General features: G+C 40.2%; 1 protein-coding gene across 2 annotated transcripts in view; it reads left to right on the top strand.

Moving 5' to 3' along the window:
• The window catches only part of als2b (alsin Rho guanine nucleotide exchange factor ALS2 b), a 58268-nt gene that overhangs the window by 20580 nt on the left and 13157 nt on the right, over positions 1-24531 (top strand). For both annotated transcript variants that reach the window (XM_088930984.1, XM_088930983.1), the window contains exons 11-29: positions 1440-1611; positions 3364-3553; positions 4817-4882; positions 5037-5199; positions 5834-5965; positions 6582-6710; positions 11367-11437; positions 12300-12366; positions 12820-13019; positions 13448-13513; positions 13967-14065; positions 15384-15548; positions 15884-15995; positions 16637-16714; positions 17358-17497; positions 18788-18952; positions 21280-21397; positions 21849-22006; positions 22767-22889. In XM_088930984.1, coding sequence (XP_088787110.1) covers positions 1440-1611; positions 3364-3553; positions 4817-4882; positions 5037-5199; positions 5834-5965; positions 6582-6710; positions 11367-11437; positions 12300-12366; positions 12820-13019; positions 13448-13513; positions 13967-14065; positions 15384-15548; positions 15884-15995; positions 16637-16714; positions 17358-17497; positions 18788-18952; positions 21280-21397; positions 21849-22006; positions 22767-22889 — 2414 coding nt within the window. The remainder of the gene's footprint in view (positions 1-1439; positions 1612-3363; positions 3554-4816; positions 4883-5036; positions 5200-5833; positions 5966-6581; positions 6711-11366; positions 11438-12299; positions 12367-12819; positions 13020-13447; positions 13514-13966; positions 14066-15383; positions 15549-15883; positions 15996-16636; positions 16715-17357; positions 17498-18787; positions 18953-21279; positions 21398-21848; positions 22007-22766; positions 22890-24531) is intronic.

The following is a 24531-nucleotide window of genomic DNA, read 5'->3' as shown; positions in this document are numbered from 1 at the left end:
CACTTAGTCTGGCTGTGAACCTGGTGGTTACAGATTCTCCAAGAGTATCGAAGAGGAGTTATCTCCTGCCAGCTGGATGTCCCACAATCTATGCATCGCAGACAAAGACCAAGTGCCATATTCTTTGAATTGTGGTGCAGAATGTTGGCACCTTGTAGCCTAATCTCAGAAGCTAAAGTCAGTACTGGAATAGGAGACCTCCCAGTAAAACCAAAATACATTAAAACCAGGTTACTGCTGCAGGAGGCATTGCTGGAACAGTGGGTCCAGGGTCTTTTCCCTCTGGACCAGCATTTCCGAAAACAAATGTCCCATTATTACCTGCAACACTATGCTGTAGGACAGGCTATCCTTCAGAGGAGACATTAAACCGCGTTCTTGACTTTTGGAACTAAAAACAGTTTATATGTGAACTTTTCCCTGGGTCAATAACATTTCTTGTCCTGTAAAATCTGGCCTTAATAAATGCTCCCCCTAAATTCAGTTCCTGAAGCAGGATCTCACGTGTCTACCTGAACTGCTGTATATTATTATTAGTACTCAAAACTGCTCAGTCTGGAGAGATAATCTGGAGAGATAAGACTATAGGCCAGAAGGTTTTGTATAAGCTGAAGCATCTGGCTGTCATTCACAGAAGCAGAAGGGAACCTCATAAATTTAAATGAGGTTTGGTACTTAAAGCTAACAATGCATCTAGACAAGGCATTTTTTGCTAGGTAATATCTCACTTAATGTTATTTTTCTTTAATAGAGTATGTAATAAAATTGCTTTATTAATAATATTACATTCCACAATTTATTAACAAGAATCAGCACTGTGATGCAACAGCAATTTACTGCATTTGCGATAGTCAGATCTTCTCAAATAGCTCAATTTATAAATTCACTGACAATTTTGATATTCCAAAATTTAGTTTAAGCCCAAAGAAAAGCTAAGGACTTAGAAGACTTAGGCGTTATAACAACACGATTAGCAATCACAGTCTGTGGAATTGTGGCATAAAATCCTGTTGGAGAAATAGGGAAGGTGGATTTACAGAGGCCCTAGAAAGGATCAGCTGGGGGAAAGCTTGTTTTTCATCGTGCAGTTTTTCTCTTTTGGATGGCAGGCACATTAGACTTGCTGTTGTGGATGAAATCAGTATAACAGTTAAGCAACTTAATTTTTATATTTAGGAAAGGGCAGTGCCAAAACAGATTTCACTGTCATTTTGCCAGTGCTGTGAATGATTCCAGGACAAACAGGTGTCCTTTCAAAATTGGCATCTGTGTAGTCATGTCTGGGCTCTGACTAATAGGAGATGTCACTGTGTTCAAAACTGTACAAAAAATCACATCTTATAAACTAATCACAGCTATATAAAATACCCATCTACACCAGCTAAGCCAGAATCATTATGAGCTGATTGCTGTGTGTGTATTTTTTTTTTTTGGTGCAGATGGGCTACGTGAGCTCAGTGTTTGCAGGAGGGCAGAGCTGCCTTGCACTGGCAGACAATAACATCATGGGCTTCATTGCCAGCCTCCATGAGCTGGCGTCTGCCGAGAGAAAATTCTACTGCAGGCTGAGTAGCATCAAGTCTCATATCCTGCGGCCGCTGCTGGGACTGGGTGAGTCACACTTCATTCAAGCCTCAACTCTTGACTGCAGTCTCTTACCTTAGGAATGTGTTAGAACACCCAGGTGTTTTATGATCATCGAGTAGTACCTCATTATATTGGGATATGTGCCTTATAATCTGGTCATCAGCAATTTCTCCAAATTCTGCCACTCATAGACCTTACATTGATGGTATTGTTTTAACAATCCATTGCTCCTGGTGTCCTGTTCGCACCTGAAAGCCTTGGGTACAAGTGATGTGTTCTGGTACCTGCAGGGCACGGAGATGGACACCAAGTATTATGGCGTGTGTGTGCGTGTGTGTGCGTGTGTGTGCGTGTGTGTGCGTGTGTGTGTGTTAAAAAATGTTCAGTTTGTTCAGTCTCAACAACTTTTATGTGTCATATCTTTTTCTACACAGCACATGGTAGAGAAAGGTAAAAACTGTGAAATATGTTCACGCAGACTGTGTGCAGTCTGTGTGCAGCAGCACATACTCGACACCAGTGCATTTTGCTCATTAAAACATTCTGATGCAGTGCCACACCCCCGTCTGCTTTCTGAAAAGTCCGTCTGTTACTATGGCCATCTTGTATGGAAAGCATTTCAGGTGCCAGGTGTCCCATCACATATTTTAATGCAAGTTATGTTAAATTTGAGTACGTTAGCTTAGTAGAATTCTCTTTTAGGGTGGGATGGAATCTATAACAGCTATCCTCAAGATCTAAAAAACTCAATGCATTGCTATTTAATGTTAATATTAACAAATCTATAGTAGTTATAATACGGAATGCAGCTAAGGTCAATTTGCATTTGGAAATCAAAGCTGTCGTTTTAACATCTTGTTTTTTTCTTTTGCAACAGATATTCAGTATTTATGCTGTTTAAAAAAACCTGATGGCACGCATTTAAAATATGTCTGTAGTACGTTTGCCACCTACGGATCTTATTCACAAATATTGTTTACAAACACCATCGTGTAAACCAGGGGTCTCCGTCTCTGGTCCTAAAGAAGCATCCGTTGATAAATGAATGCTTATAAAGGCCTGGAACAGTCTGACTGTGATCAATTAAGCTTGTGGTGTATTCAGTTAAGTTTTTTAAAGCATCTAAATCACTTGGTTTTACCGCAGTTTATTTTAAGAAGGGTATTGATTAGCTTGTCACCCCATTGAAAATGCATGCCTGTTAGGTGCTCCTTATAGTATAGACGTTTTAGGTTCCCCTAATTACTTCTTTCCACATCATTTGTATGCATCACTATGCATTTATTACAGTCGGCCCCTGTATTTTGCTTTCCGCTTGTGTCTGATCTCACATACCATGGCTTTCAGGAGGTTCTTCCCAGTTTGGGAGTATGGCGTTTCATTTCGAGGTCCCTGCCGGGCAGAAGCGCTTCTGATCAGCAGTATAGCTCCTTTCAATAGCTTCTATCCACAAGCAGTGCGATTGGCGAACACATTTAGCCATGCCTCTCAGGATCACACCTACACCATCTACCTCATTATGATTTCTTATTTATTGCACATCTCCAGTCATTGTTTACTGCTCAAATTGTTTACTTCTTTACTAGTACATTGTCTACTGTTTGTTTGTATATTGTCTTGATGCACTGTCTGCACTTTGTGTTTTTACACTTGTTTTAACAATCGAGAGACTTTCTGTAAGTAAGAATTCCATTGTACCAGTACAGGTACCAGTTACATATGGCAATAAAGTTCAAGTTTGGTGATCGAGGGCCCCGTGTTGTTTTCCCCGTCCAGAGAACCTCTGCTCAGCCCTGGGCCCCACCTCCAGCCTCTTGCTCCAGACGATGGCCAGCCGCTTCAGCAGACTGTGTTACCTGACCGGCCAGCACGCTGCCTCCCTCAGCACCTTCATCCGGCGCAGCAAGGAGGTGAAGGAGCTGGTGATGTTGGAGCACGCGGGGATATTTCTGGACACTTACAAAGAGCAAGTACACCACACGGGAAGCGCTTCTGAGGCGCTGTGGGGGGGGGCGGGGGCGGCTGGACTGAAGGGGAATCTACCGCCAGGGCAGTAGCGTGAAGCCGTGTTAAAGATTGTACCTCTCTGTTTAGCACACGTGAAAAGGGAGATCAAAACAGAAGTGTTCTGGATGTTCTTTTTTTTTTTTCAGTGATAGACTCTTCTTTCAACTTTTTTTTCAAATTCATTATCAAGCAGGACCTTGAGGGTTATTTCAGTCTTGGGATCTGGGATCTGCATGCAACAAAGACGTTGCATCAAAAACATGTTTCGTCACATATCCCAACTTTTAGGGGCTCAATTTCAGCTGATTCTGGAGTGAAATTAAATTTAGCCGGATTGTATGGGGTTAAGTGGAAAGTCTCAGCCTGATTCACCCAGAAGCCTTATGTTCAGCTGAAGCACTGTTGGGAGCTTGAGAAGTTAAGGCAGATTTCTGCTCCTGGTTTAGACATCTTCCTGCGATTCAGTTTAGATGGACAGTAAGCCATTCAAGAAATTAAATTAACGTTAGGATGCCTGCCTTCTTTGCAAACTATCATGTCTTGCAACAAAACATTAATCTTAAGCACGCAAGCAGATCTACAAAATCAAATCTGAAGAAGGAAAAAAGTCATTTTGGGTTGGCCAAGTGAGAATTCAGACTTCAACATCACTGAAATGTTATGGCAAACCCGTGGTAACCTGTTCGTGCAAGGAAACCCTAAAATGTCACCCATTTGAAGTAGTTCAATAAAGAAAAATTTGCCACAATTCCTAAAAGCTGATGCAAGAGACAGACAATTAAAGGAAACAGCTAGTTGAAGTCTTTGCTCCTCAAGGAGGTGCCACCAGGTACTGAAGCTGAGGGTCCACAAGGGTATTTGCTCTTTGAGGATCGTTAATTAATTAATCCAAATAGATGTGATGTCTTTGTGTTAAACACTACATTTAATTGGGTTATCTTCATGTTTTGTTAAGACTTTAAGATAGAATTGCTCTTGTGGTCTAAAATATATGAAAATATGGACCAACCTTAGGGGTTCCCAAACCTTTTCCCAGCACTGTACATATTGCTCTCCCATTCAAAACACCCTGTGAAAGCTTATTTTTTTATATGGGCCCTGACCATTGTGACACATACCCAAGTGTTGCTACTGTATCTAGCTGGGCTTCATAGAGTATTCAGTGGCACCTTTTCAAGCTGTCCGATGTTTGTTTCCCTGAACCAGTCTTTCTCTCTTATAGATACTGTAACTCTGTGGGAAATTTCCTTGTGATGGGTGGATTTCAAGCTCTCGCCAAGCCCTCACTGTGAGTAATAGAACAACAGCTCTTCGCCATTGTTGGAGCTCCCTTCTCAATAGCCTTGGTCCATTACCCATTGCATTACAGTCCTTGTCCTTCGCAGATGAGTCTGGGATTGGGGTTGTTGCCTGACCTGATTGTCGGGATTTTTAATTTCCAGTGACTTCTTCGGCAAAAGCCCAGAGCTTCTGCACCAGCTTTCGGAAACCAACGACGAGAGCGTGCCCCTCTGTGACCTGCTGCAGGTGCTGCTCTACCTACCCATCAGACACCTGCACGAGTATGGCAGAGTGTTGCTCAAATTGGCCACCTGCTTCGAAGTGGTAGGTATTGACACCTGGCAGCACCCTAGTGAGCAGGACAGCACCGATCACAGCTCCAGGCTGTATTAATTGTTGTATTAATAAGGAATTAAAAATTATGATGTGGGTATGGTTTTTTAATTGATGTTTCAAGTTGTTTCAATTACCATATATACTCTACTGATAAATTCAGATTGATTAAAAATCTGTCAGAAATCTGAAATCTTGAGGGACTATTATTTTATGGCTTACTTCCGGTCTAAATCACCAGCATTAATTGATGCCTTTAATTGATTTGCTTTCTTGTTTAGACTTCTGGTTTTCTTGTTTTACTTTAAACTCACCTTGGGGTAAAAGTATAGAGAAAACTAATATTTTTAATAATATTTTAATACCTGTAGTAATACATTTAATACTTCAGTGCTCCTCCCAAAGCTGGTTTCCCAGTAGTCAATGTTATTGTAAAATTGGCATTTTCTGAGATTTTGCTCCTCACAAATATAGTAATACAGTACCTGCAAACATACACAAACTGTGTATCTGTGAAGGCAAAAATATCAACTTATAGCATATCCCATCAGTAAAGTAATGGCCACATTTATATGACAGAGCCAGGTTTCATTAATGTTTCTGATTCATTTCTTGTCATTTCTAGACTGCTCCCGATTATCAGAGTCTACAAGATGGCAGTTCTAAGTATGAAGCACTAGCTATCCATTTGAAAAGGAAGAGGAAGGATTCCGAATACACCTACCACTTTTGGAAGACTTTCCCAGGAAAAATGACGGTGTGTTTCTTTTCTTTTGTGTTTTTGAAGTATACCAATTTGTGATTTCCCTCTCCATTCTGAAACAAAGCAAAAACCCAATCATTACTTTCCATTAACTATTAACATGCTTTTTATCTAATGAGTAAGTCACTAGGATGTTGATGAAGTAGTTTACTATTGTGATATAAAGTGGCCCTTCCTGCTCACTAGTCACTATAATGAGTAATATCTTGAGTGAATAAATACAGGTTGTGCAGCAGACATTTCACCTCAGGAATGTTCCAATGTGATCTGCATGCAGAGTTAACTGTCTTGAAGTCGAAAGCAATATTTCAAGAGATGTATTGGCAAGCCTGCTTGTTTACAATGTAATAAGGCTCCAACATGTGACTGTAAGTCCTGTTGCCTCGTTCTGAATACTAGAACATGACGCTGCATGTACCTGGAAATCTGGTCTGTATTGTGATGTAAATTGGATGTTTTGGAAGTTATAGTGTACATTTTACTTTCTTGTGGTATGAAATGCAATCATCAAGGCTGATTCTTTTTAACCCAAAAATCTAAAAATAGCATTGTAGTTCTCTTCTCGTAACCTCGGAAGAATTCAAATGAAGGGATGTGGTTCTATTAAAAGGACTCTCTCAGGAAACCCTCACGGCGGCTCATCTGTGAAAGCAGCAACAAGGCCTTGACCCTGCAGAACGCAGGGAGATTCTCCGTCAACTGGTTCATCCTCTTCAACGATGCCCTGGTGCACGCGCAGGTGAGGGCCGCTCAGAGCTGCAGGTCAAATTGTCCAAATATTTCGAGTGTGTTGTCTTGCGTTCATAATATAAGAGATCTTTGTTCTTGCACTAAGAAATACAGTAGCTGTACTGTCAAGTCATAAATGATTGATATTTGAAGGCTCTTTGCTTTTCTCATTTTTGTTGAACTTTGAAAGAAAAAAGGAAATGGCAATTCTGCTTAAATCAATTTCAACACATTAAGTTAATATACCTAGTGTAATGATGATAATAATAAACTTTATTTTATATAGCGTCTTTAAAGGTGTTTCCTTGACATATATTATGTTGATTCTGAAATAAGCATCTTTGAACACTAGTTCGAACATTTTTTAATCATCTGGAGGCTAAGCTTATTTACTTCTGCTGTCCTCATTTGTAACGTTGTGTTCATGTGACGTAGTTTCAACTTTCCTCAATGAAACAGACTTGATACAGAAATAATGCAACCGTTATCACACAAGCAGAAACACAAGGAAGGTAAATGCCCATATATAGTAGCTTGTGTATAGTAGGGCTTGTGTTTCCTGCAAGGTCTTCAGCAAATGGTCAGACTGCAGAACAGATCCACCAGTGTTTATGTGGCAGCACTGTCAACTTCAAGAACAAGTCCAATTTTTGGTCCTTGTAATTTGATTTGGCTTATCTGGAGAAAATGTCCCATGTTTCTTGACATAGTTATGCTATTACTAAATGGAACATGTCTGCAGCACGGCTGTCCATCAATACCATTTATATGAAAAAAGGAAGAAATATCCAACACCTGATTAAAATAGTATGTTGTGGTCTTTTATACAGTTATTGATTATTGTATGGACTTTCTACAGTATGGTTATTTAATACTGTATGTTGCTTTCCAACCCTTTTTAAAACATTGTTGAATTAATTAACTGTAAGACTACAGTTTTGATTTGGTTTTTATGATCTGTCTTTATCCTGTCAGGGCTTTCACCCATATAAGACCTTTGTAAGTATACTGTAGTTTCAGACAGCTGACAGTAGTTTGCAAAGCTTGGCTTGGGGAAAAATGTGTCTTTATAGTCTTCAGTAACTTTCAAAACAAAGGTCAAATATAGTCAAATATTCACCATTGAATATAGTGCTGTTGCAGCTGCTTGTAGTCTTGTTTTGAGTCTGCACAGCAAGGCACAATCTGTTCTTCATTTATCATTTGCGCACAGTTAGAGTATACAGTAGGTGATGATAGAAATCCAGAATAATTAGCCTGGCTCCTTTAGCTCATTTTTGTCGCTAGACAACAGAGTTAAATGTGCAAGCACTGATGAACTAGTATCAAACTCTGTAGCTGGACTTAATTTTTTATTTTCTGCTCCCATAAAATTATGATTTATTATCCCAGATAATTAAGACAGTAATGTGAAATATTCTACTTTGGTTTTCAGATTAAACTCCATGTGGAATAGAATTAACAGTCCAAATGTAAAGGTATCAATTTCCTTCTATTTCAGACCTAGAGCATTTGGAATAGTGACTGAGTAGACTCATGTCTGTTTAAAAGCAACCTTTGTTTACAAAATGTTTTATACGTTGCAGATTGTAATGCGTTCCCAACTTGAGTTTGTCCACAAATGTGTTTTGTAGCATTGATTTCTACATTTTAGATTTTTCCCCTGTTGTGTACAGAATGTTGTTACAGTCCAGACATGGTCTATTCCTTTATTGAGCAAATCATTTGGAAACTACTGAAGAACTGCCCCCAATTCCTATGATTGGGGTCAGGCCTGACAAGCCAAGCCCAGCTGTGTATCCCCAGTTACTGTTTTTGTACAGTATATAATATTTAATCAGTAACAACCAAGGCTTTAAGCTGTAATTATCTCTTTCTGACTGGACTCCACAAAGGTACATTCAGTAAAGTGAATGAGTGAAGGCCTAGCACAAGTCTGTCTTACACTCACAGAAGAAAGGTTCACAGCTAAAAGCTTTGTTTTTTTGGTATTTTTCAGTTTGGAATTAACTTCTGCTTGTACCTATCTCAGCCAGTGTTCTCCAGACTCCACTTTTGTGGTCCACTAGGTGGTCTAGTACTGGGGTGAACGATTAAGAAAATAGTAATCCAAACTTTAATATACACAACCAAGGACAGAATTACAATATTCCCGTTTAGTTTCGCGGGATTGCGACATAGACATGAGGAGCTCAGTTGACCAAATTTGAAGTGATTTGGGTTTATTGCTATTGCACTGAAGGGGCTTTAAGCCTTGGTAGTTACACTTTTATTGCTTCTGGAGTCAATGGAGAAAATAGAAATTCACTTACTAGCTTTACAATTCATTCTAGTCTAATTTTAATATGGTAATCTTTTTCTTAGCTCCTTAGTTTGCTCAGAGCTTCCCTTGACAACAGCTTTCGTACATTTCACGCTTGGCTTAACCACAAAGTAGGCCTTTTTCTGAATATTATGTTTCTAACTATCCATTATCTAACCATTTAGCAGCAAATCCTGAAAAACCACACTTCCGAGTTGCCTTTGGGGTAATGTTTTGGAAACATAACAATAAAATATCCTAATACAAATCTGTACAGACTAACAAGCCAAGAATCACAACTACCCTTTACTTGAAAGACACTAAGGTGACAGCTTCAACAACGTGGTTGAGTAGCTCGTCCACACTTCCACAATCCCAGAACTGAGGCAAGCAAATTGTTTTTTTAGTTCTGTAGCTGACAAGACTCTGATTACTTTGTCTTGCTTAAGCAACCAAGTTTGTTCTGCTTTGGTGTTAGTATTATCTGTGGTATTATATTGGACTGCAACTTGACATCTTGTTACTTAATGTGAGTGCAACGAGGAGTGATTGCAAAAACTCCTTTTCGGCTGTAAATTTAGTTTCCTTTAAATTTCACTTGTCCTTGGGTTCCTCACTTTTCTTTTCAGGATTTCAGCTGCTTGCATCGGCATCTCTTAGCGTCTCTTCTGTTCAGGATTGAAGACGTGTATGCCCTTGAACATGCCTGTGTACATAATTCTTTTTTTGATGCACTATTATTCTTGTTACTCTGAACTTCTTCCAGAGCACTAATGCCATCTTTGTAGTGCAGAGACCAAAATTGTTCCCAGTATTATAAAAGCCAGATGGTAAAAATGTTGAGATGTGTAATGGTTTGGTTGCAGAAATTCATTAATAATCATTACCTCTTAAGAATTGTACAGTATATTGCAATGCAGAGGGGTGCAGTGCTCTTTTTCATAGGTTACAACAATGTTATCTGATGCTATAACATGTTGACTCATTACACTTTTGTAGAGGCAAAGGCTGTTATAATTAAAGTACCTAAGCCTTAAGGTTTGAGGCATAATTCTAATTGTGTAATTGGAAGTTGATTAGTTTTTTTCTTTTTTTACAATTTATCCCCTTCTCACAATGATTTTAGATGTGTTCATTCACCCTTATGTACATTAGAATCAGGAATGTATTTTTCGACATGTTCTGCAGGGCACTGTACCTTACATTTTTTAATCTTCTCTGTTTTAGCACACCTTATGCTAATAAATTAGGCAAAATTCACCCTTTTTTTCCCAAAAGGTTTCCCCATTGTTGATCTTTTACAGTTTTTTTTTTCCAATTAATGTGATTCACCCAAATCTATGGTAAAAACAGTTCATCTTCTAAATGGTCTTGTTCTCCCACACAGACCACAAATTGCATTAAGTTTCCATCTCCTCTGTTGGATCCCGTGGCTAAAAACAGCCATTAGTAATATTGTTATGTGACATTTCACCCCTGCACAAAAATGAGGTTTTCACAGCATTGCATCTCTAGAAGTGGATTAAAAATGAAAAAAAAAGACAAGAATCTATCCGAACTGTTTCAGGAGTATATGGCACTTCAGGGAAATGTCAGCTTGGTGAGACACTCTAGGGAGGCTGCTGTTCTAAGTGATGTTGGTGGCATTCTTCCCTCTGTGCCAGAATTTTCCAAACCACTGCAAAATATTGGCAATGGGGACACAACAGAATAGAAGATCTCATCCTGTTGATGAAATGTTAAACTGAGCTCCTGACTGCTTGGTTAATAAAGAGCTAATGGCACTGCCTGTGCTTGCATAAAGAGCGTGCATTGTCATAGTTCCTCCAACACAATGTTTCATTGCACTGTTCATCTTTTGACATGCCTTGAACTCTGAAGCTACCTACTGCATAGGAGGTTCAGAGCCAATTGGAGGAAATGTGACACAAGACATACAGTAGGCATACTGTTTGGCCAAGACTGACTATTCCCAGCTCTTACTGTTTGGAGAATCCCAGTCTCAGTCTTGTAACACCTGGAGCATAAGGCATAACCCGCACTCAGAGTAAGGTTTATCATTTGTCTTTTAAGCCACTTGGAAGTCTCCAGTAGTGAAGCATTTTGTGGATCTGTGAATCTGTGGATCTGTTTTGTGGGTCTATCCCTTCAGATAGGGACATGTAAGTATGAGTATAGCTGTTTAACTTGCCCAGTGGCATTATCATAGCTTTTGGATGGCACAAAAGGTTATAACCAAGGAACCTGACATATTAAGCATCTTTTTGAAAGGAAGCAATTTTGCAAATGAGTCGATAACAGGCACTAACATTTGAATACTTTACAGTGAAACGTTTGTGATATTTTTTTCTGTCCCCCAACCAGTTTTCAACCCACCATGTTTTCCCTCTGTCCACGCTGTGGGTTGAGCCAATCTCTGAAGAGCAAAGTGGCCTGTGAGTACGACTGCTTGTTTTTTTACATGCCTTTGAAATGGCGTTCAGTCAGGTAACTCCAAACAAAGAGTCCATACTGGGAAGTGGAAATAAATGCAGATAAGTTATCTTCCTATTGGCAGTTGGTTCACCTTACAGGGCAGTTTAATGAAAAGGCAGTGATAATCACAAGCGAATCTGGGAGTATATTGTGTCCAAAAAACATAAAATATACAGTTTGATATCCACTTGTTGCTGATGTTGAGAAGTTTTGTAGCAGTTTTCCAACAATAAAGCTGATGCAAATACTGCATGTGTTTGTGTATGCGCATGTACTGTAGGTGTGTGCTTCACAGATCACTTTTAATCTAGAAGACACATTTCTGTAGTCTGACTGTTTTCATGACGTGAAATTCCAGATAGGCAGGGATATTATTATACAGAAAAACTAAAATATACCTCAGTAAATCATGGATAACAGTACAGCAATCCACACCTGACTGCTGAGGGAACTGAGACTGTGGCCTAAAAAAACAGATCCCAGAGCTGATGCTAAATAGTATCAACACATTTATAATGACAAATTTATTTTTCTGCACAGCTGCAACATTACAGGGTTTCAGTGTTTACTTTTTAAAATGGAATTAACCTCTGCTTGCTCCATTGACAGAAATGTACTGCCAGTTTGTCTGCATTCCATTTTTGTGAGTAGAAGTCTGGTGTTTCAGTGATTTTTTTTTACAAAAAAAGACATTGTTGTTTTAATCACCTCACCTACTTTATTACATGGGTGGTAGATCAGAAAAGTTCACAGTTCAAAGCTAAAGTTTAAGCATCACTATTTTTTGTATTTCCACTGACTTTCACTGTTTTTTAATCAAAGTTCTGGGCTGAAAATCACCTCTCCTGAAGAACAGTTCACTCTGTTGGCATCTTCCCCCATGGAAAAGGTAGGAGTCCTTGTCGTCACTCTGCAGAGCTCATGTGGGAGTTTCTTGTGACTGTAAGGTTTGAGAAAACTGATTGTAAGTACCTAACTGTTTTTTAAGTTAAGTGTGAAATAAATTTGCAGTCCTTACTACCCAATACTTCCATCAATTTTACAAGCTGATATAATGAAATGACACTATGTGTATATATACTGTATACATACAGTGAGGCATTAAAAATATAACAGATGGCTATTGTAAACAATAGAATGTGTTGGATTTTTGTGTTGCTTTTTTAATGAATGTACTGTAATTATAGCTGTAGGAAGATAATTTGTTCTGAAAATTTGTCTGGAAACACACCCTCAGAACTATCGATAGTGGTTAGCTGAAGGCACTACCTCTGGGACTAAGAGCGGGGAAAACAATCTGTTTTATACTCGTCCAATCACTGGTGTCTGTGTCCGACTTCAGGGGAAGTGGTTGAGGGCGATAAACCAGGCCGTGGAGCAGGCTCTGACTGGTGCTATCGATACTCCGGTGCCAGGCAGCGGTAGTATCCAAAGGCTAGAGCCCCCCATCTCCAGGACGGCGAAATACACCTTCTACAAGGACAGCCGGCTCAAGGAAGCTACGTATGAGGGTCGCTGGCTGGCGGGGAAGCCAAACGGCAAGTAAGTGCCAGCGCACATCTACCCCCTTGGCCAAAAGCAGAAAAGAAAAGCGTTTATTGTTGACTGTGGAACACGCTTACCGACAGTTGCTATGACAACAATTTGAATTCTTGGCCATATCGACAAACTGGATATCCTCCCGTGTTTAAAAAGAAAATAACATTCAGCTTTGTCTAGCTCAGCCCCCGGAAAGGGGGAAACCATTCCATATTTTCTCACTGGAACGATTGAAGATACTTGCGTGTCAAAGTTTTAGTATCTTTTAAGAGTCCGTCAACTCCCACTCAAAAAATTCAACTTTCCTTTAACAATTGCCCACTCAGCTGTGTCCCACACACCACCAGATAGAGTTTTCCATCCACCGGTCTGTCCAGTTTTAAAGGTAGCAGGATGGCTCAGATTGTGATCAGCTTCTTCTCTTACCTCAGGGGTGTTCTGAAATGGCCTGATGGCAGAACGTACACGGGCACCTTTAAGAACGGCCTGGAAGATGGGTGAGTCTCAGTGTAATACTGAAGGATTAGCATGCAGGCTTTGCAATATACATCATTTCCTTCACAGGCCTTTATGTAAAAATAAAATGAAGCATTAAATGTTATACATATCATAACACTTATCATATAAAATGAAAATGTAAAGAATAACACAGTGAAATGTTTTGTGTGCGTTTCATCCTAAACTTCCCAAAATTGTCGTTTGGGTCCCACAGTGCCGATGGGCTTCCAAAACGGGCAGAATACCTTGCGACGAGCTGGCACGTCCATAGGTCTTGAACATCAATTGATTTCTGTGGTGAAAATGTGTAATGTCGTACAAAAGTAGTTTTGAGTTGACACATGGCAAAATGTATCTCTTGATTAAAATTGTGTCAGTAATGTCAAATGCCGCTTATAGCTTACATAAAAATACGGAATAAAAAAACATAGCTCTGTATATTTTATTTGCAGTTATGGAGAATATATCATTCCTAACAAGTCGCTGAATAAGAATGATCATTACCAAGGCCACTGGAAAGAGGGGAAAATGCATGGCTATGGAATCTACAGGTAATGAATGGTTAATTTATTTTATATATTAGCAAATATATTTAATATATCTTATATCTTAGCAAACATATGTCAGGCTTTCAAATTAAAGGTTTTAGGAGTATGTAGCTAGGATTATATATACCCAATGAAAAGTTTATATTCTGTATTTTAAACCTTGTTTAAACCAAGTATACTTTTTCTCCCAACACCAAGCAGTACAAATTTTATAGCATTCTTATAATCTGGAATAACTGAAAACAGTACACACGCATGCTCCAAAGCATGTACTGCTTCTGCTGCTGAAAGTGTGAGATGGAAGATAGACAGAGCTCCTTCTGACAACATCTCAAAGGCAAAGGTATCCACTTCACCATGGGGATCGCTTGCAGGAAGCACAGCCCATCTTAATTTTCCACCTAACAAAAAAGTCCGGATTCAAACCAGCAAACCTCTGTGGAACCGTATCCCACCGCAAGATATTAGTTGTGCTGGAAACCAATGTTTCCTTGCTGTGCATTCTAACCAGGAAGAAACAACTCTTAGAGCAGTTGCCCCTGAAGACTTTTGTGACATAGCGGAGAAAAAGATTCACCTCCTCAGTCCTCTAGTCTCCTCCAGAGGGCCCCCAGACGAGAAAACAAGCCCTGACGCTCTTCCCTGATTGTCCCTGTGAATATCTCTCATCATTAACGCCTGCTACTTTAATTGAGAGACCCATAACAAAGTCTCGTGTGGCTACTCAGGTGTTTGTGCCAGAACCACGCCACGAGTCCTTAACTCATTCACACCCCTTTCCCTCTTCTGGAGACATCAAATCTTTTACCGAGCTTTAACGTGCAACCTAAAAGCCTTCTAAAACGCCTACCAATGGAGCTGGCCCTCTGTCTCATTCCAAGATAATAGACCTGAAGCTGGTGAAAAGTACAGCCTAAACCCACGCGCTGTCACACTTTACATAGGTGGAACAGTTGCTTTTGGAAAATGAAGCCTTCAAAGAACACATTCTATGCGCTGTAACCTTGTGGATCATTGTTTGAATGACAGGTCTGTAACCAATTCATTGATTTTTTTTTCAGTTTCATTAATCTTTTCATGGGTAATGTGACGAGTCTTGAGTTTATCGCCATTACAGTCGCCGCTATTGGTGAAGCAGGGGTGGTGTCTTAAGTGCTGCTGTTCGCCCTGGGCTTAGAGCGGGCTCTTCCTTCAAATCAAGGTCTAGGAATTGAATGGGAGACTTCGGTCTGATGTCTCCTAGACACCCTGTTGACAAGTGCAGGTTGGTCGATAGTGCCTGGGCTCACGGTATGTGTGTGTGTGTGTGTGTGCTCGTTAGGTATGCCACAGGGGAGGTGTATGAGGGCTCCTTTCAGGACAACATGCGCCACGGCCACGGAATGTTCCGCAGTGGGAAGCTCACTTCCTCCTCCCCCAGCGTGTTCATTGGTCAGTGGGTGCAGGACAAGAAGACGGGCTACGGAGTGTTCGACGACATCATCAGGTAACTCGCGCTCGAGATCAAGATACGTAGAATTGGTAGACAGAGACGTGTCTATTGCTCCAGTATGAAGACCTGAGCCCTAAGCACCACTTCACAGTCCTGCCTGTTCCTACTGTTTTACTGGCTACATCTTTACAAATCCGCTGAGAACACCACAAAAACATCAGACTCATTCTGATTCAACGCATCTCCCTCCAGTCACTGTTTCTGAAAAAGTGGTATCGTGTTATGTCAGCATAAGGCAACAACAGATTTATGATTATTTTTAAATGATCAATTTTGCTATATCCAATGGGAAGGTTCAAGCCCTGCTGAACTTTCGTTTTTTTTTCCAGGGGTGAGAAATATATGGGTATGTGGCAGGATGACCAACGCCAGGGCAACGGGGTCATTGTTACCCAGTTCGGACTGTATTACGAAGGAGCCTTCAACAGCAACAAAATGATGGTGATTTCCTTCTACATGATAATGAGAGTCCTGCTCGTCTTACTACTGTATGTGTCCACAGTCAGCCAAGGTTCTAGTTCAAGCCATTCATGTAAATCTTTACTTAATGCCAGATTTCAAGGATTATCGTATATCTTGGGTGGCACGGAGACACAGTGGTTAGCATTGCTGCCCCTCAGTGCTAGGGTCCTGGATTCAGTTCCAGACCTAGGATGGTGTCTGCATGGAGTTTGTTTGTTTTCCCCATGTTCATGTGGGTATCCTCCGGGTGTTCCAGTTTCCTCCCATAGTCTAAAGACAAACTGGTATGTTAATTGGCTTCTGGGAAAATTGGCCCTGGTGTGAATGTGTATTTGTGTCTGTGGTGCCCTGTGATGAACTGGCGTCCCACCAAAGGTGTATCTCGCCTTGTGCCCCTTGCTGCCTGGGTTTCCCTGCAACCCTGGATAAGTGGATTGGAAGACGGATGGATAGATGGATCATATATTGTTTCAAGGAATGTCATTTTTGGGTTTTTAGCCTCATTTTAGCCGTATTGCTTAGGGAAGTGTTAATTTTAACTTGCCACTGCCCTGCATATCAAGTCTGGTACCTCACATGACCATGTTGTTGTTTTTATTACTTCTACACGATGGAAATAGGGCACAGGAATTCTCCTGTCAGAAGATGACACCACATATGAGGGGGAGTTTTTAGAAGATTGGACTCTCAATGGAAAGGTAATCCTCAAATGACTTATAATCATATACACTGAAGTAGTTAGTGACTTTTTTACAATACGAGTCATAACTGGCAACCCACTGGAGCTCAGCAGGTGTGAGCCTGGCCAGTACCTGGATGGGAGACCTCCTGGGGAAAAACTAAGGTTGCTGCTGGAAGAGGTGTTAACGGTACCAGTACCAGAGCTCACCCTGCGGTCTGTGAGGGTGCTAACGCCCCAGTATAGGATGATAGGGTGCCATCCCATCTCAGAGGAGACATTAAACCGAGGTCCTGATTTTCCATGGGCATTAAAAATCCCAGGGTGTTTCTCGAAAAGAGTAGGAGTGTTAACCCCATTGTCCTGACCTTTTCCGATCATGGCCTCCTAATAATCCCCATCAATGAATTGGTTTCATCACTATGTCCTCCTCCCCACTGATAGCTGATGTGTGGTGAGCATTAGGCTGAAATTGATGTTGCCCACATTTTTATGCACAGTATTACCCAGCCATGTGGTTGAAGCCAATACTTCAGCCTATTTTGAGAAAATGGATGTGATCCTTGGATTGATTAACTACCAACTACCAAAGGACTAATTGGGTTGAAAGGCCTCCTCTCATTTGTAACAGCTCTTACGATTTAGCACTTTGTGTTTCTCAGGGCACACTGACAATGCCAAACGGAGATTACTTCGAAGGCACCTTCAGTGGAGAGTGGGGCAGTGGCCTGAAGGTAGCGGGAACGTACTTCAAGCCAAACATGTACGACAATGACAAGGAAAAGGAAAAGACCAGGATTCTGTGAGTATGTCTTGGAGAATGCTAATGGTGAGAAGTGAAATTCAAGGATAAAGTCTAAATCAGTATAAAAAAAAGTGCAATACACGACTTCATCGCTGACTTTCCAGGCATCAAAAATATTTTAATTGTGCTGCAGTAAGAATAAAAGAATCATTGTGTTTTTTTCCTTGTTTTTCTCATTCTAGCTGCTGTCTTAGCAAACTTAAATATTTAACACTGTTAAATGTTAATGTTAAAAAGTTAAATATTAACACCATTACAACAGATATTTGCATATTTAATATCTAGCATTTTAAGCACTGATTCATATTCTAAAAAAGGAGAAAAACCTTGAATTGTTGATTTGACTTCATGCGTCGGACTTTATGATATTTGTCTGTAAATTCAAATCTTTCAAAGGCAGCGTTTATTTCTATGGGCTATTGAACGTGTGTTCAAAATAGGGGACCCAGTGTACGTTAGTGTACTGTATAGTATGAAAATGTTAGATACTGCAGACTAAAAATCCACAGGCTTAACGTCAAAGTCAAAGCCTTTGAGCATTTTAATTGTTTGTATCAGGTGTTTTCATAGCCTTCTTGATTCAAAAGAGTAGGATATTCCTTTAATCCCCAGAACAGGATAAGGCATCAGGATGTTCTTCTGTGGACTGATTCCAGAGCAGTAATATCTTCTCTACAATATGAGACCAGGATTGTACCTGATTTTCTAAATGAGGCCTTACTAATGCATTATACATTTTTAATAGTATCTGTTGTCAGCCTGGGCAGAAGAGATGTGTCTGCTCTGAGCCCACAAATGACTGTGATCGAATCCCAGCAGCAGCAGTACAGGGCCACACCCTTCATTTTGACATCAGTAGCGTATTGCAGTATAGAATTCAAGAGCAGAAAAATCACACAACCGGGCAAATAAACTACAGTTTAATAACACTCTTTGCTATTAATATGGTACTGTGGTCATGGGGCTTTTCAAACACCAAATAAAAAAAACACAGGTGTAACTGACAGGTCTAAAGGCAAGATGAGCAGATTAAGCTGCAAGGAAGGATTCAAATGAAATTTCTCTTCCGTTAATTAGTCTTTATAACCTATTATTATTAAGTATTTTATAACCATTTCTTACGTGGGTTTTATGGTAGAGCTGTTTTTTTGTTGTGCCTCTAGTGTACGTACAGTGTGTTCCTCTGTCTTTCTGAAAAGCCTGCCCACATTTACAGTTTCCTCTCGGAATCACAGCGTGTGTCACCTGTGCCACATGTGCCCATCTGGATCCCATTGCCTTTTTCAGGAAGCTGGGTAGCCTGGCAGTGCCCCCAGAAGAGAAGTGGAAGGCCGTGTTTGAGGAGTGCTGGAGCCAGCTGGGCTGCGACAGCCCCGGGCAGGGCGAGAACTGGAGAGCCTGGGAAAACATAGCCGTCGCCCTGACGACCAGCAGAAGACAGCACAGGGACAGGTATGGACACAACAGGCCTGTCCCTCCCAGGGCCTCCTCCTCCTGGTGTCTAGAACTTACACACGTCTGTCTTTTTTTGCCACTTCAGCTCTGTTATAAGGAGGGTATACACATTTCAGTATCTTCGATTACCAGTTTGTTTTTTCTTACTGTATGTCACTAGCTCTTACTTTTTGAGACATATTGTACCACAGTGACAGTGAAATTAACATTATGTGTAGAGGAAGGCTACTACAACAGCCTTTGCGCCTTTTGTTTATTTCACATAAGCTGTGTATAGAAAATGGCATTTCTCTTGTGTCTTTTTTTCAGTAAGGTTTTGTATAATTTCTTGGATTAAATTGTCTGGGGTTAGAAGCAGATGGCAGGTCAGTCATCTTGCGGTATTTATGAGGCCCCTTTTGTTTTAAAACGGAGATTAAAATGATTAAACTATTTCTCAATGAGATTATTGCTACCGAGGATGAAGAAATGAGTTTAAATTATTGTTCTGAATTATGATCAGTTTCATCTTCATCATAATTAGCAAAGTAATTCAGCTAATAATTAGCTAAAATAAAAAAACAATTGGTATGATAAATGTTCATGTGTTACAGATGTCTATTTTAGAATTGAATTAACACATAGCATCTGCTGGTTCATGTTGAAGCAATTAAGATTATTTATTATTAATAATAATAAATATTAAAGAGGTTTATTAACTTCTGTCCACATTAAATCACGGTGCAAAAGACATTTGAAGATCCATAGTTTTAGTATAGATAAATGTCCAAGTCTTGGGCCTCCCATAATGCAATTTTCAATTGCAGTTAATTAAATAATGAATTTGTTAATTGTTACATACATTTTGGGAGTTCTTTAAGGCAGATTAGAATAAGCAATTGTTTCATTTAAAGGATAATGCTGCAGACCCCAATTAGCACTAGTCATAGACTCGTTTACTTATTTATTAGATAGACTAGGATACGTCATAATACGTAATTAGAAACCACTAGTAGGAGTTTCTTTTTTCAAAAACGTACTGTCAAACACAATGTAGTAGAAATGGTTTCATTTCAATTTAAAAAAGTACAAGTATCCCTGCACAGCAGCAGTACATAAAAAGGTAGTATGACTGCTTTATATCTAAGCCCAGACCAGATGGTACCACGGTAATGCAGTCCGTGTCACAAGAGGACAATCCCAACCAATAAGGTTTCTGGAAGGGCACAGGATGCACATTATCTCAGAAAAATTCGTCTTCACAGGCCGTTTCCTGCTGCAGACCCACTGCATGCATGGATTAAAGGAGAGATCTTCCATCAGCCTCATCACTGAATACTTTTTCTTCTCTATTGGTGCCTTTATTACCTAGGCTATGCAAAACCTGCTATACTAGCTTTCATAATGGAACCATACTGTAGAATGTGTTTTCTTCCATGCTAAGAAGTATGGTTTTTGTTTCTGTTTTGTTGCCTTTTTTGAGTTTAGAGGCTTTTAGAAATTTAATTATGTGAGCGTTTATGCACACTTTCTTTGACAAAATAACAAAATAAATTGTAAATATTATTCTCTACCCAGGGAAGGTTGAAACCATATTGTTAGCTAATCAGGGGAAAGTTCTTTAAAACCTTTTCGCTACATTTTTAAGTCTCCAAAATGTGTAACAGTGGAAATACCAGGGTTAGCTCAGGGTAAAAGCAGCAACAAAGAAGATGGTAAAGTACACACCCACCTAAGGTTTCACAATTCAGAATGATTGCCTGTTCATTAAGGTCTCAGTGTAACCAATAGGACAGAGTTCCAAATCCCATCACTGATCATTTCAGACTTCACAGCAAAAAATTGATGTTCTGTCACAACATTTGCATGAAATTGCAGAATTGCTTATGCAGTACAGTCTGGTTGGAAAAGATGTGTCACCATTTGGATTTCTTTTTTTCTATTTGCAATCCATCGAAATAGTACTGCTTTATGCCAGTGTCCTGGCTAAATTCAACTTTGGACTTGGACAAACTGTCTTCCTTAACTTTCCCTGTTAATTCAGCTGGTGAATAATTTTCTTCACCTGATTTTCTGATGGCACATAAAACATAAAAGTATGCACCTCCTACATACAATATGTTAAGACTTTTGGGATCCTTAGGGATGAAAAGAGCAATAGAAATGCAAGGTAATATTTTAATTACTTGTGAAAGAATTTGGAGCTCTATGCCATAAGGTAAGCACTTAATTATGACTTAAAAGTAATTTTGGAATCTGAACTCTCATGTTGGCGTGCTCCATTTTGTACTTTTTTTTTCTCCACAGTGGTCTATGGCTTATTTTGTTCTCTGCTGTTTCCATAGCCCTGAATTGATTAGTCGTTCCCACAACAAGACCCTGGAGAGCCTGGAAGTCATTCCACAGCACATAGGGCCGGTCACTCTGGAGAAATACGAGAATATCCGGAGATATTTAATCAAGGTACTGTGCCATGGGATATTTATGGGGCAGAGTGGTGGCTCTGTGGCTAAGGATCTCCGCCTGTGGCTAGAAAGTTGCCGGTTCAAATCCCGCAGCCGGCAGAGGAATCCTACTCCGTTGGGCTCCTGAGCAAGGCCCTTCACCCAGCTGCTCCAGGGACGCCGTACAACGGCAGACCCTGCGCTCTGACCCCAAGCTTCTCTCCCTGTCTGTGTGTCCGTGTTTGTGAAAAGAGGAATTCCTAATGTAAGAAATTGTATATGGCTAATAAAGTGATCTTATCCTATCTTATTCCCTGCCATAACTCAAAGCCTGGAATGTCTTGTGTCCCAAGAAGTCCTTTTGCAGAAAGGAATCAGTTAACCCCTTCTTCACATCGTATATCTTTCTTCAAAGGTGTCCAGCTGGCTCTTCGTTATGCAGTAGTTTAACCTTGCATGTTCCCCCACAGGCCTGCGACACCCCTCTCCACCCGCTGGGCAGGCTGCTGGAGACTCTGGTGGCTGTGTACAGGATGACGTATGTAGGAGTGGGAGCCAACCGGCGTCTCCTGCAGCAGGCCGTCAACGAGATCAAGTCCTACCTGAAGCGCATCTTCCAGCTGGTCAGGTCAGCAGGCGCAACGGCAGGCAGTTACTGTGGGCAGGCTTGGCTGGTTCCATCAGGAAAGTGGCATTTTCTAGGCAGTAGTTTTGTAAAAGAAAGGGGAAGGAAGGCAGAAAGAGAGCATCCTAAAATAAATCCCATATTTCTAAAGTAATTGCCACTCCTACCTTTTCGTTTGGATTTTTGGTTTAGAAAACGCATCTCAAGCTGTCATTTTGGTTTTTATGCCTTTTAATAAAGGACCCGAATTTATGGATTACAATCAAAACTGTTAATGCCCCTTAATACATAAAAGGGGGCCAACTCAAAAATTCAGGTACCCGTTCAGCTGTTTTTTCAGTCGTTTAAACTCTGAACTGCTTAAGACCTGGGAAGAGTTTTAAACTTGTTCAGTTAGTGAAATATATACATTTTTTCCACTCAAGTGCTTTATAGCTCAAGAGCCAGACAGCCTTGTAGTGTTAAGAGCCTCCTCTGAATGACAGTGTACAGTAGGGAAATGAAAACATTGGGGGTAGCTACAAACGTCGTTCACATCACCGAGGTTGTTCATGCAAGAAAACGCAGTGAAGCTGAAGTTATTTCATCACGTTTTTAATGCACGGCAAGAGAAACACTGTCAAGGTCGAAAATATGTTCCTTTCCCAGGTCATGTTCACAGTTGACTCTGTTACAGTATGTCATTATAGGTTATGATGATTGACATGCTCTAATGACAGGCTGGTTTGTGCCGCACAGTGAGAAGACGTATTTATGGTTTTAGGTTCCTGTTCCCTGATCTTCCAGAAGAAGGTGGTGTGATCCCTGCACCCAGGACTGAATCACAAGTCCTGAAAATGCAGAATGAGAAGGAACACCTAGACAAGTCCGAGTCCCCACAGCCTGGGTAAGAGTGCAGTTTTCATGTAGTCCCCTTCACATACACAGAAATGGGAATTCTTTGTTTCTGTTATCGGAGTGGAAGTATCGAAACAGCACACTGACTTTGGGAAGTTTTTAAGTTACACAGTATGTCTGTTATGGGACACAGCACAATTACAATTCCTTCTCTACTCTCCCTTATGAACACTGGTAGATCTTGGTCTGTCCTGTGCCCACTTGAGTGTTTTAGTCCAGTTTTATTTTGCATTTCTTATCGAGCAATTTTACAATTCTAGTTCCGAAAAAAGGATTATTAGTTATTTCGAAATAAGTTGGTTAACAAAAAGTATCTTGCTGCTAGTAAGGATTGCTACAATTTGTTTCCCAGATGCATAAGGTACTACACTCTGCACAGGTGGATGGTGCACACAAAAACACACTTTGCCGTGTACAATGTATAACAATTTTAGAATTGTTTATATAATATGCATTACCCAATTCTTAATTCATTCTACTATATGATGATTTCTGTTCCCGTTTCATTGGGGTATAATTAAATCTGGAGGGCCCTGTGCATTTGGAGACGTCTATAAAAATGACCATAGCCAGCCTTCAGTGGGTGGGACACACCTGATCATTCAGACTCCACACAGAAGGTCTTCCTGTCCAGAGCACAAGCCCATTACTGAGGGCGTAGTGCTAACCATCTTTATCACTATTCTGCCTATTTCCAAATATGTTACTGTTGTCTTGGTTGTTCATTGGGTAGTTTTTATAGAAATGAATTCATGATTGTCTACCATGGGCTGCCAGCACAACAAAATATGGATTTCAAAACTAATTTAACCAAAGCATTAGGTTTGAAGGTAATTGTGGGAAATTGTATATCATGTTACGGACTGTATTAAAACAAAGATAAAATGTTCTGCATTTCAAAAGCATCAAAAATGGAAACTCTTGGAACAGAGTCTATATTGTGCACTTGGGAATTCCTGTTGATAGCTCCGAAGTTTTTCTTTCCCCACAGCACAAAAATCAGGATTAGATTCTCTGCTTGTTAAAAAAAATAGCTTGTGGCAAGGAAATTATTCTGCATACTAAAACCAAGCAAGAGCTTTCAAACAGAAATGATTTTTGTAAAAGACTAGTCTCTGAGGCATACCCTGTGCACTGGGAAAGAACACCAGCATCTAAAAATGAGCTATTCCCTCTACTGATTTTTTTTTCTTTTATTCCTCTAGGACTAGGTTTGCTGAAATATTCCTTGTTTGCTGTAAATTGCTGTTTTATCTATTGGGAGTTCACCGAGTGCAAACCTTTTATGTGTCTGCTTTGTCAGCGTTCCTAAAATAAATTTCCCTTCCAGTTTCAGCTGATGTCCTTCCAGTTTCATGTGATCTTTGGTACAGTAAATCTCTAATCCAGATGTGTGGGAAAGCCAAGCACACAGACAGATACAAACAGCTTAGGGCTTTAAACTGATGGATTGGACTGAGAGGGTCTTAACATGTTGGGACATTTGCATCAATGTGATGAGTCAGCAGTGTCCCTTAAAAAGTTGTTTTAATATGTCTTATTTTTTACCTTAAGTAATATCCCTCCATCCATTTTCTAACCATTTTATCCAATACAGGATCATAGGGGAACCAGAGACTATCCCAGCACAC

Source organism: Atractosteus spatula, chromosome 13, assembly GCF_055471065.1.
Source record: "Atractosteus spatula isolate fAtrSpa1 chromosome 13, fAtrSpa1.hap1, whole genome shotgun sequence".
Taxonomy (NCBI): Eukaryota; Metazoa; Chordata; class Actinopteri; order Semionotiformes; family Lepisosteidae; genus Atractosteus; species Atractosteus spatula.
Note: the sequence above shows the minus strand (reverse complement) of the source record. Positions and strands in the feature narration are given on the sequence as shown.